A 12191-nucleotide genomic window follows, 5' to 3' on the forward strand; every position below is an offset into this window, starting at 1 on the left:
TTACCTTGTAACAACTGAAGAAAGTGTGCAGTAGTGAAAGCACTGGTGCATTCTGGAGTTGAAAATGGCTTTTTATTGAATGTGGGATTAAGTAAAGCAGATGGAAGTGATCTGTAGAGCATTCCGTTTGTTCTGTCGGGTAATATTCACCAAGAAACATCCATAGCAGGTATCAGAGCATCAGCCCTGTAGTTTTAAATGCAGATGTAATCGCATACACATGAGAACAGATTCCCGGGTAAAACACTCCAATTCAGAGCTTTTTGGCTGATATTTGTATAGATAATAAAATGCCTATCATCAAATTGACGCTTTGCATTTAAGTTTGAAAGTAAACTCATCTAGTCACGAAACAAATAAAACATTTGTCACTTTTGTGACTATAGACTGAAACGATACTGATTCTGATCACTTTAAAGTCAAGTCTTTGTCCTCCGACGCACAGCAGCTTTGTTATAAAGAAGATTTTAATTATATTAAAAATATTCCTCTTGACAGACAGTAGACTAAGATGAATCTCTGGGTCTCAGAGCTGCTTCAGTCTCCAGCTCATCCCTGCAGGGCAGGTAGAAGGTCGGCGATGCTCTCCACGTAATAATCCGGGACCATCCCTTGCCTCTCCGCCCTGCCGCTGCTCTGATGGGCCTCGGCGTCGGCCACAGTGCTGACTCCGGTCAGGGTGAGGAGCGTCTTCAGGCCACAGCTGGAGCCCAGCATGATGTCCGTGTCCAGACGATCCCCGACCATCAGGCAGCGGTCCCGCGTCACGTGGAACTGAGACGCCACGCAGTCGAACATGAACTGGTTGGGTTTGCCCACCGTCTGGGCCTGACGCTGTGCTGCCGTCTCCACGGCCTGCAGCAGGCAGCCGGTACCTGGGGAGCAGCGGAGGACAGGGGACGGACAGTCAGTCCAATTCTCAGAGCTTTGTTGATACTTAAGAGTATTAGAGAGAAATGTAGGATAATAAAAAAGAATAAGCAACCCGTCACCAGTAGCGTGCTTGAAAACCCACCAACAGGGCTGCACTATATGAGGGGAACATGTGATTATGTTGTTTAACATTTAACAATACGAGCCACGATAAATACGAACACTGAAGTGAAGGTCAGTTTGCCAAGTATGAATACATAGAGAGATAACGTATCACTACTCATTCACTCTTGTGTAATATGTACATGAAGAAATCACCTAAAAAAAAAAAAAAAAAAAAGTTGTGAAACGTTGTGCAGTCGTCCTCACACTGGGACTCTTTTCAAGTAGGAATGAAACACAATGTGGAGTTTTCTATTCTGGTACAGGCTCCTCACTGAAACATTCTGTGATTGTTGACCCTCCAGGTGAGCTGGAATTGGCTCCAGCAGGATTAATGGGAATAGATTATGTATGGATGGATGGTCAACAAAATGATTTCAGCTGAATGGACTGACTGTCAAATACCTGGTGTCATGGAAAAACATGTTAAAAAACAAACCAACGTGAAAAACTGTGCTGTGGAATTTACCTGGCACTGCCTTGCCCCCCTCCAGGGGCAGCCGGGTGTCTCTGTTGGTGCCCACGAACAGGCAGCCCTGCTGGCTCAGGTACTGCAGGGCCCGGTTCAGCTTCATGTAGCTGAAGTGCTCATCGAACCCGACCAGCACCGCCTTCACCTCCGGGTCCAGCTCCACGTTGGCCCAGTCGGTCTGCTTCCCGGAGATGGGGTCCGGTCCCACCCCGGTCTGCTGGATGCCCACCGCCTCCAGCTCCTGCCTCATGGCGGGGCTCCCGATCAGGTACACCTTCCCCTCCAGCCCGCACACCGTCTTCAGGTACATGGCGGAGCAGTACGCCGTCCCGAACACCTCCTCCTCCGAGGCGTTGAAGCCGAGCGCCGCCAGCTTGTCGGCGTACATCCTCCGGGTCTTGGTGCTGTTGTTGGTGACGAAGAAGACCTTCTTCCCGTTCTCCTTGAGCAGGTTGATGACCTGCGGGGCCCCGGGGATGGCCTGGTCCCCCCGCCAGATCACCCCGTCGCAGTCGAATAGGACGCAGTCCACGGAGTCCAGCAGCGGCTTGACCAGCGCCCCGCTCAGCCGCCTGCACTTGGAGCCGGACATGGGGCCGGACGGAGCGGGAGACTCGAGCTGGGGACTCGGCGCGTGAGCTCCGGAGGACGGTTGACAGCCGGCGTAGGGAGCCGGTTCGATTTACTGGAAAGCAGCTCTGACCTTCCGCCGACTTAAAGTGTGCTGCCAATTCCGGGCTGCTTAAAGTGACAGCAGCCGATTTAAAGTGACAGCAGCCGAGCCCGCCTCTAGTGGTGTGCGACAATTTGGGATCGATCCCATACCAAGTTAGTACAGGGCCAGCCGATACCGATACTTATGCATCGTCAAAGTGCTAAATCTGGATGAATTTTCATGACCCTGTGTTTTAATGATTTTTCTTTTGGTTTTTTAGTAAAAAATTTGTAACAAACAAAAATGCTATAATGTATATATATATATTAAAAAAAACAACTCAGAACTCTGATAGCGACAGACAATTTAAAGACTAATCAACGAAGAAAACAAACTGTGCAAAAGAACAGACAAAATGGAATGATGCTGTTTTTGTTCTCTTGTATATCATAATTCTGTTTAAGTTATGTTAACTTCAATTACATTTGTTCAGGTTATACTGAAAAAACTTTTTAAAATTTAAAGCGGAACTATTTTATACTGGCCCACTCAAGATGACTTTGGGGTCACTGTGGGCTGGATGTGGCCTCTGAAGTAAAACGTGTTTTACACCCCTGCCTGCTCCTGAGTGCATAAATAAACAGAGAGCGGAACCACCACGTGTTTGATTCCAGCCGACCCTTTAAAGATGCGACACCGCGCTGTCAAAAGCAGGAAGTGAAGAATGGATGCGTAATGCGAGCGGCTTTCCTCTCATTCAGCTCGTTTCCTCGTCATGTATTTATTGTGACACGGTGTTCGGTCACGGTCTCATGGAGTGGCGATGTTAATGCTTAGTGAGGTGAGTTTCACCATCCTGTCGTTCTTCTTTAATCCGGGTTTGGCAGAAGTTTAATCCTGAAGTCTGCTGCTAGCCGAGAGCAGCTAACCTGCTAACTGCTCTCACTCTCTTCTTGTCCAACTTAAACAGCCTCACTTGTTCAGTCCAAAGCCTCCAGAAGCTCCAGAAGCTGCTCCGTGAACTTAATTAACCTGGAACGTCCGTGGTTTCTGTTTTTCTGCTGAAGGGCAGGAATGGGTTTCATTGTTTTGCCCTCCTCTAAGTGACAAACCTGTAAAACAAGCAGTAAACAAACAGATCGCCTGAATGCTGAGGTCGAAAAACTAGATAGGAAAGTGTTTGTAATCGTCAGACAGCAATTTCTCAGAACAAAATTATCATTTGGAGCACTGTAAGGTTATCGGTGTTATAACTAGTGTAATTCACATAGAAACCCAGCAGGTCATCTGGAAAGAGAAGTATGCTTTATTTTACTGTGTAGTGATGAAATGTCAGTTTTTGGTGTGAAATAACATTTTTACAGTGTGACTTAACACATTTGATTTGCTTTTCTGTGCCCGGTGTTCGTTTATGCACCATTCTTCATCTGCGGGTCCTAACCTTAAGTCAAATAAGTCACTTTAATGGATTCATCTAGAGCAGGGGTTTCTAACATAAGACCGGTCAGCAAGAGGCTCCAGTCCGGCCCGCCAAGCCTCAAAGCCATGCTGCCAGGGCAAGTTCTTAAGAACACCTATAATGCAACAGCTATAGGAGAAGTGTTTTGGACATTTCACTGTATTTTACATGAGAAGGTTTCATTAAATTTGGCTCTATGTTGAGTAGAAATTGTTTGTTTTAGTTTTTTTTAGACCTTTTCATTGTGTACATTTGGCACCAGAACAAAGAATAACTTTACACTTTAGATTTAAAGGTTGTTATACCGATCCAGCCCACTCAAAATGAAATTGGACTGTATGTGGCCCCCTGAACTAAAATGTGTTTGACACCCCTGATGTAGAGGATTGTGATTGTGTGTTATATATCCTGACCTGCTTGGCTTCACTCTGCAGGCGCGCGGCATGGTAACCACGTTGTGACGGGAGCGAAACACATCCAGACACAAGCTTCACTAATGCTGATGATCAGGTAAAACTCTTCCAGGATTCAGGCTTACATTTTGTTGACAAAAACCTCGACGTTTTTTTTCCATTTGTGCCTCTTGTCTTTTTCCATCACAGTCCCAGAATGGCTTCAGGAATGCAAGAGAAACAGTTCACGCCGTCTCTGCTCAGTTTTTTCATCTACAACCCGACGTTTGGACCGCGGGAAGGAGAGGCGAGTGTTCAGGCACACGTCCTTTATTCAGGGTGAATCAACCTGTCCCTCAGTCGTTAATGAAACCATTGTTTTGTTTCAGGAAGAGAAGAAAATCTTATTTTACCATCCCAGCGATGTCGAGAAGAATGAGAAGATTCGAAATGTGGGCCTTTGTGAAGCTATTGTACAGTTCACCAGGTACAAGGTTTTTATTCTCAGAGGCTCCATGTGAATGGGGCGTCTTGTTCTGTAAGCATGAATCATACCAGAATATGGAAACGTGGGAAATGGAGAGATGCGTATCTAATGCTTTGCTCTCCCTTCCAGGACGTTTTGTCCAACGAAACCAGCAAAATCCCTGCACACACAAAAGAATCGCCAGTTTTTCTTTGAGCCAGAGGATAATTTCTGGATAGTCATGGTGCGTCTCGGTGTTCCGTTTGCTCTTCTCTCGTCAGTTTCAAAACAAACCTCCACTTTATCTTCCTCGTGCCTCTTTTTTAATTTAAAATTTTTGTGGTTGTTCTCCAGGTGGTTCGAAACCCGATGATCGAGAAACCGAACAAAGACGGTAAACCTCCTACAGTAGAATATCAGGAAGAGGAAATACTTGTAAGTTTGGAGCTCTTCTTCCACACATCTTTGGTTTTACAAGCGTTTTCAGTTTTCCTCACTTCCTGTCTTCACCTCCGTAGGACACCGTGTATGGTGCCGTGGTAAGGCAGTGCTACAGCATGTACAAGGTGAGCCCTCCAGCTGGGATTTTACAATTTAAACTTCTTTATTTTGTATTTACAAGGATTAAACATGTGCACGTGTTGTGTAAGGCACTCGTATCAAGCAAGGAAAACCCTATTGTAGAGTAGAGTCCACAGATTGTTTGGCCAAACCAATAAAAAACAGTTGTTAAGTTTGAGGAACGTAAATTCTTTGTTCCCTCTTTTTTTTTCTCAACATAAAATTAACATGCTAAAACGATATAATATTTACTGATTCCATGTTGGGGGGGTGATATCTAATTAATTTAAGAGACTGCCTGATGCAGTGTTTGAGTTTTTCTTTTTCGCTGTCTTTCACACAACTACTTTAATGTCTTTTGTAATGCAAAGAAATACATCTTAACTGAGTTTTGTTTTTTCTTCCTGATGTAGCTCTTCAATGGCACGTTTGGCAGAGCAATGGAAGCTGGTGGTGTGGAGATGCTCATTCAGAAGCTTGAAAAGTTCTTCTACAGGGTCAGTACCGGTCACACCTCCTCTTACAAACCTTTTTTTTCCTATTGTGTCTTGCAAAGAACTGCTTACTACTCCCTCCATATTGTTTTGTTAAAGGTCCAAGTCTTTCTCCTTTGTCTCTCCTGTGTCTGTGTGTGTTTCTCTCCTGGTTGTTTCAGTATCTCCAGACTCTCCATCTGCAGTCGTGTGACCTGCTGGATGTGTTTGGAGGCATCAGCTTCTTCCCGCTGGATAAGATGACCTACCTGAAGATCCAGTCGTTCGTGAACCGAGTGGAGGAGAGTCTCAGTCTAATCAAGTACACCGCCTTCCTGTACAACGACCAGCTCATCTGGTACGGACTGCATGCCTTGCTCAAAGCTCCACAGCTTTTTATTTATTTATTTTTTTATATATATATATATATATATATATATATATATATATTTCTTCTTTCGATTCTTTTAAAAATAGTTTTTATTATTTATATATTTTTTATCTATTCAGTTAAATGTGTGTATTTTTAAATTTCTTCTTTCAATTCTTAAAATATTATTTATATATTTTTTATATCTATTCATGTATATATATTTATATTTTTTCAATTTATTTTCAAAGTTCATATGTTTCGTATATATTGCATATAGTTGAGCAGTCGTTAAGTGTGGCGCATGAATAAAGAGACGAGCAGCAGCCAGTTAATTACCGTGTACATTGTTCTGCATTGTGAGTTTTTTTAAACTCGTAGGTCCACTGCTGAGTAACAAACACCGTCGGGAGACACTTTAACATCTTGTCAGTGACGCACAACACATCGAACAGCTCGGGCAGCCGATGTGTTCCAAGTGTTGGTTCACTGAATGTTTAAGGTTTATCTCTGTGGGTTGGTCTGCAGGAGCGGACTGGAACAAGACGACATGCGGATCCTCTACAAGTACCTGACCACTTCGCTGTTTCCCCGACACTCAGAGCCAGAGGTGGGTGAGGAACCAAGGAAGCACCAGAGATTTTAAAGTTTAACAAATTCTAAATAAGAAAAGGATTCACTTCAGTGCAAGCGTTGATGCAAGAGACATTGAAAAGTTGGTCACTGATATTTTCTCCAGTCAATAAATCCCGTATAAAGGGACATATGCTCTGTATTTCAGCCATTATCCATCAATTTATTCTGCCTTCCAAGGCTGAATCAATCTCACACACATCCACAGGTAATTTTAGTCACTGATTATACTCCCTAATGTTTTTTGCACTGTGGGAGGAAACGATAAAACACACAGCAAACTACTTATTTGTAGAAGAATTCATCCTTTCACGATTAATGTTCCTATGTCTCCTCACAGTTGGCAGGCAGAGACTCTCCTCTGAGGCCGGAAGTCGCAGGAAATCTGTTGCATTATGGGAGGTAAGAGTCTGATTCCAGCCTCTTCAGTCAGTGTGGATGAACACATGAATACTTCCAGTCTCGCCCGCCATGATAGGCGAAGGAAGACGCCATTGCTAACGAAAAGACATGAAAAGGAACAACTGATCTTTGCCAAAGAGTAACTGGACAAACCACAGTCCCAGAGCTTTTTTTAAAAAAATACGCTCTAATGATGGTGCCAGAGGACTTGATCAGATCAGAGGAATCATCGGAGAACTATCAATTATCTTAGTTAAATTACTTAATATCTCCATTTAAAAGATCGTGATTATATACAATCACTACATTTCCATTTATTTCTGAAGCTATGATAAAGTTCATGCAAGACGAGACGAAGGATTTTCAATAATGGTGAACAACACGTCACGTATGGGTGTTTTATGTTTCCTGGCTTCACGTGACTTTCATCCACTCACTAGCAAATTAGTGTTGGCAGAGCGGCTTCCCTGTTTTGTTGGAAGCTTTTCTCAGTCGACATCTTGTAAACAAAGTGGAAGAGGGAAGGAGAATTGTTGCATTCCTGTGTTAATAACTGCCGGAGAGGCCTTTCATTGCATTCCACATATAAATAGATCCACATAGTGATGGACGGCCGCGTTCAACAGTCACTTCTTTGTTTGGTCTGCGGCCTCGTCGTCTGGATTAGTGGTGAAGAAATACCTTTGATGCTCAGTTTGATGAATCCTTCTTCCGTCTGGTAGTTTTACACTAAGTATCTTCATCAATGCTGCAAATGTAAATCAAACCGGTGGTGAAACTCGGCATTCCTCCACAGAGGCCAATCAAACCTTGTCGATGTCGCTCTGCTGACGGTGAAATCGTCTCAAATCAGAGTGTCGAGAGAAACGGAGGGAAAATTCTGCCTCAGATTAAATGATTCTCTGTTCCGGTCTTTGTCGAGCTCGCTTCTTTCTGTTCTGACCGTCATCGTGTTCCTCTCTGCTCTGCTCTTCCAGGTTCCTGACGGGACCGGCCAACCTCAAAGATCCCGAGGCCAAGTTCCGATTCCCCAAAATCTTTGTGAGCGCAGAGGAGGGACACGGGGAGCTGCATCTGATCGTTTATAAGGTAGAGGAATGTGATGCAGGTCGCCGGGTTCCCAAATGTGATTTAAAGGAAAATGAAAGCTGCTCGTATTAAAATGCTGCCACCTGCTGCGTTTCAGGCGATGAGCGCCGCGGCGTGCTTCATGGTCGACGGTAAGAGTTTATCTGGATGTTCTGACGGCGACGCGCCGAGTTTCCTGCTCCTGACGCCGTGGTTTTGTCCTCCTGCGTCTCTTCCAGCCTCGGTGGAGCTGAGCAGGGAGTTCTGCGAGCAGCTGGACGGCCTGGTGGGGCCGCAGCTCACCCTGCTGGCGTCGGATATCTGCGAGCAGTTCACCATCAACCGCAGGATATCGGGGTGAGTAGAGGGGAAGGTTTCACCGTGTTCAGAGTGTCGCCTTCCCTTTCTGGGTTTTAAAGGAAAGAAACCATCTGTTTCAATACAGTACTTTTACTCTTAAAATAACATATTTACTAGTTTTCTTTTTTTTCTCCAGAAGATTTTAACAAAATAAGAGTCCACCAAAAGGCTCCTCCTGTTGTTCTTAACATGTTTCCTCCCGCAGGGATGCAAAGCTCTGGGAATGTTCAAAGTTGGAAACTTTCCATGGGAATAAACGGTATCTTTTAATTAGTGACTTAAATATACTTCAGTGTAATCCTGACTAAGATTTACAGATTTCATGCAAGTTCAGTTGAATATCTGCATCCTGCATCACATCACAGATGATTTCTAGAATCCTGGACTTTCCACACAAACTCAATTCCGTATTGATGATATTGTGTGTAAAGATATTTAACCTTTGCTTTATGTACTAATGTGTAACACACACCGTGTTGAAATTAATCGTTTCTCCGATGCATCACGATGCCGCAAGGACGATTCTACACCGATGCAGCGACAAAACCTAATTTTCAGGACCAAGTCCAACATTCCTGGACTTAACTTTCCATGGAAATTTACCGTCCGTCCTTCATTCAAAGACCGAACCGCTTCTCTTTTTATTATTCAAAGAAAGAAACAAACTCGTTACAACATGTGAACCTCGGACAGGATATCGTCACTGTCCTTCGTCCCAGATGTTTAGATGCGTCTTTATATGTGTTGCTCTCATGTTTCCAGCTCAAAGGGACACAAAACAAAAACTGTCATTGATCCGTTTCATCCTGGTTCAGCTGATAACAAATACTTATATCAATACATCTTAAATATAAAAAAAGCATCTCCATAATCAGCTTTCACTGGGAAGTAGATATAAACAATGAATCTCAATCTTTCTCTGTCAATTCAGTATAAAAGTTTTTTATATAATTCATGTTTATTAAATCATTTAATGAACTAGACAAAGACTGTTTATATATAGACATAAAACTTCATGTGTGTATTCCGATTCATATCAGCTGACTTCTGTTTATCGGACTGGTACCAGTTTTAGCTCATTTAAAATGTGAAACTCCAAACATCCCGCTCGCAGCCTCTAGATGTTTTCTCCTCTGCAGTCCAGAGAAGGAGCCGCAGTTCAAGTTCATCTACTTCAACCACATGAACCTGGCGGAGAAAAGCACCATCCACATGAGGAAGACCGCCAGCGTCTGCCTCACCTCCGTGCATCCGGACCTCATGAAGATCCTGGGAGACATAAACTGTGACTTTTCCAGGTACGGCGGCTTGGCGTCGGTCTGCAGGAGGAGATTTCCCCTCGTCGGTCACCTCGAACCATTTCGGCCGCTCTGCTCGCCACAATAACTCAAACCTGATTATAGACTAGAATCTTCACATTGAGGGGATTTCAGATCTCTGAACTTTCCTCGTTTACAATCCGTCTTTTCATACTTCCTGTGGCGCTCGTGGCATCTTTGTATCGCACGCGAAAAAGTCAGAAGATGTCAGTCATGTGATTCCCAGCCTGGGACGCAGAGTGGCAGCGGCGGTTATATTTCAGTATCACTTCCTCTTCCTGTCCATGTTTCCTCTCATCTTATTGGTTCAGAGTGTAAAACCTCCTCCGTGCTAAACATGCAATTACATAAGACATTTTTTTGTAATTCGATGTTAATCGGAAGTGTTTTGATTTGACATTTTCTGTCGTTGAATTGTGTAAATCTCAAAGTTCTCCTGCGATAGCTTCACTCATGCAATCTGCACTGCTGCTGATAGCGACTGTGCCTCCAAACAAAAAGGGAAAACGATAAAAACTAGTTTGTTTTTCTCGTCTGAAACACGGAAATTTGCCTTTATTCTAGATCAGAAGTGTCAGTCATTTTAGCTGAAGTGGCTACATGCAGCCTGATCTCACTGGTGAAATAACCATAATAACATTTAAATTTAAACTTTTCTTTGTTGTGGCGCAAAGTATCCGCGATGAAAATGTCTTTTTTTTTTTTTTTTACCAAAAACCAAACAATTACTTCAGAAAAGGACTAAAATCTCAACATGAAACCAATTTTAGTTAAACAATCTGGTGTAAAACAATTAAATCACAATCCAAGGTCCAAACAAATGTATTTTCTGTAATAGTTTTACAGTTTTCTTGGTGGTTTGAGTGGATTGGAACCTCTTACCGACAGGTTTGGGGTCTTACGCCCCTTTTCTAGATTCATTGCAAGTTTTTGTCTTATTCTTAATCATATCATCCAATATGTCATGAAGATCAAACATCTCAAAATGATCTATATTGTCACCATATTTTTATTAAAAAAAAAATGTAGGTTTCAGTCAGTATTTTATGCGGTGAGATGTTTTCCTGTTTGTGATCGTTGCTCATCGTGCTCCGGCCTCTATCCTCTCCCAGGGTAGATGAAGATGAGGAGATCATCGTTAAAGCTATGACAGACTACTGGGTAGTCGGAAAGAAGTCGGACCAGAGAGAACTTTACGTCATCCTGAATCAGAAGAACGCCAATCTGATCGAAGTAAACGGTCTGTTAAGAAATGTTTGCTCCGTCGCACCACAACATTTACTGTCCTGATGTTGAATCTGAGTGAAATCTTCTAACGTGTCGTCTTTTGTCTCCCGCAGAGGAAGTGAAGAGGCTTTGTGCGACGCAGTTCAACAACATTTTCTTCCTGGACTGACGCAGCGGACGGATAAATTCAAAACACTAAGAACTGTCAGCATTGCAGGGTATCATGACAGCATCAGCGTAATGCAATAATTGCATTGTAAAATTAAAAACGAATAATAAAAGGCTTTCTCACCAATTTTAATTTTTTTTTTCAGGTTGACCTATTAAAATTGTAATTAAGTGTAAAAAAAAAAAAGATTTTTGACTGCACATTTTCTTAATTTCTCTGATTTTCTTTGTACAGCCTTGTAGGATTTTGGGTTTTAATTTTCTTTTGTTTACTATTTGTTTTTTGTTTTTTAAACAAAACATCTTGACACTGTTTGATGATAATTTAAAAACTGACTTGGCCCAAATGGTTTCTGGGTCGTAGCTCCATGATGTCATGTTTTGTGGTTCGGATAACGATGGGTTAACTTTGATTAAATTAAGATGGAATTTTATGTAAAGTCCAAATGTTTCTTCTTTTGCTCTCCCTGCAACGACTACATGTCCATTAAATATATATTTATTTTTAGGAAAGTAGACTTAAAACACATTAAATGTTAGGATGTTGCTCATTCTAAACCTTTGCTTGGCGAGTAGTAGCTCAACGTTCCTTCTCGGTGTGATTTAGTTGTCTGACATTTGCTCCCATGATCTCTGAATGAGGAAGAAGTGATTTGAGGATTAACCTGCTGGACTGCGACGACTGGAACATTCCAGCGATTAGATATCTACTCCTTCAAACCCCTTGTTGAGTCGTCGTGATTTCATACACTGGCGTCCCTCTTATCATGTGATATGTTCTGGTTGGTGCAGTACTAGAACATTCCTCCACAGCTCAATAATCTGAGACGCCAGGCGGAGGAGTATCTGTTGAATCTAATGTATTTTCAAGCTGTGTAGAGGCGGGAAAAGTGTAAAACCAGGTTGAAAAGCTACATGAAGCTGGAATAAATTGTTTATTTAGCCTTTCTGGTTTTTTTTTCTAGTTAACATACTTCTTTTATTAAAATATTTGTGGAAGTAGACACACAACAGTGGTTTGGCCACTACTCATCAATTCACATTTACTTCTAAGCTATTAGACATTCCATTAATATGTGCATACTTCTATCATTTATTTGCAATAAAAGGTGATTTCTTATCACAATAACT

At 42.6% G+C, this 12191-nt stretch overlaps 2 protein-coding genes across 3 annotated transcripts; one reads left to right on the forward strand and one right to left on the reverse strand.

Annotated features, from left to right (window-relative positions):
* Positions 1-33: 33 nt before the first annotated feature.
* Positions 34-2262, reverse strand: LOC308108467 (glycerol-3-phosphate phosphatase-like). The gene is made up of 2 exons (XM_080461432.1): positions 1505-2262; positions 34-875 (listed from the first exon to the last, which is right to left on the reverse strand). The coding sequence occupies exons 1-2, from the start codon at positions 2097-2099 to the stop codon at positions 550-552; spliced, it is 921 nt and encodes a 306-aa protein (XP_080317558.1). The 5' UTR covers positions 2100-2262; the 3' UTR covers positions 34-549.
* A 590-nt stretch (positions 2263-2852) lies between these two features.
* Positions 2853-12184, forward strand: ccz1 (CCZ1 homolog, vacuolar protein trafficking and biogenesis associated). 2 transcript variants are annotated; one of them, XM_080465118.1, is made up of 18 exons: positions 2855-3003; positions 4056-4131; positions 4224-4320; positions 4403-4500; positions 4630-4723; positions 4834-4914; positions 4998-5045; positions 5454-5537; positions 5696-5871; positions 6412-6493; positions 6665-6724; positions 6857-6918; positions 7896-8007; positions 8105-8138; positions 8226-8343; positions 9486-9644; positions 10778-10905; positions 11006-12184. In XM_080465118.1, exons 2-18 carry the CDS (start codon positions 4118-4120, stop codon positions 11059-11061), a joined length of 1503 nt encoding a protein of 500 aa, XP_080321244.1. In that variant the 5' UTR covers positions 2855-3003; positions 4056-4117; the 3' UTR covers positions 11062-12184. The 2 variants fall into 2 exon arrangements, with proteins under 2 accessions (XP_080321245.1, XP_080321244.1); XM_080465119.1 differs by lacking the exon at positions 6665-6724 and having other exon boundaries at positions 2853-3003.
* Positions 12185-12191: the final 7 nt, after the last annotated feature.

This window comes from Lipophrys pholis, assembly GCF_963383615.2.
Source record: "Lipophrys pholis genome assembly, chromosome: 1".
In the NCBI taxonomy this organism is placed as follows: Eukaryota; Metazoa; Chordata; class Actinopteri; order Blenniiformes; family Blenniidae; genus Lipophrys; species Lipophrys pholis.

What these genes read in the sequence shown, in the direction of transcription:
- ccz1 (XM_080465118.1), top strand. An exon ending in TTGAAAAGTTCTTCTACAGG is followed by an intron (nt 5,538 to 5,695) that starts GTCAGTACCGGT and finishes TGGTTGTTTCAG; the next exon opens with TATCTCCAGACTCTCCATCT. An exon ending in AATCTCACACACATCCACAG is followed by an intron (nt 6,725 to 6,856) that starts GTAATTTTAGTC and finishes GTCTCCTCACAG; the next exon opens with TTGGCAGGCAGAGACTCTCC.
- LOC308108467 (XM_080461432.1), bottom strand. Translation starts at nt 2,099, where the DNA reads ATGTCCGGCTCCAAGTGCAGGCGGCTGAGCGGGGCGCTGGTCAAGCCG. An exon ending in GGGGGGCAAGGCAGTGCCAG is followed by an intron (nt 876 to 1,504) that starts GTAAATTCCACA and finishes GCTGCTCCCCAG; the next exon opens with GTACCGGCTGCCTGCTGCAG.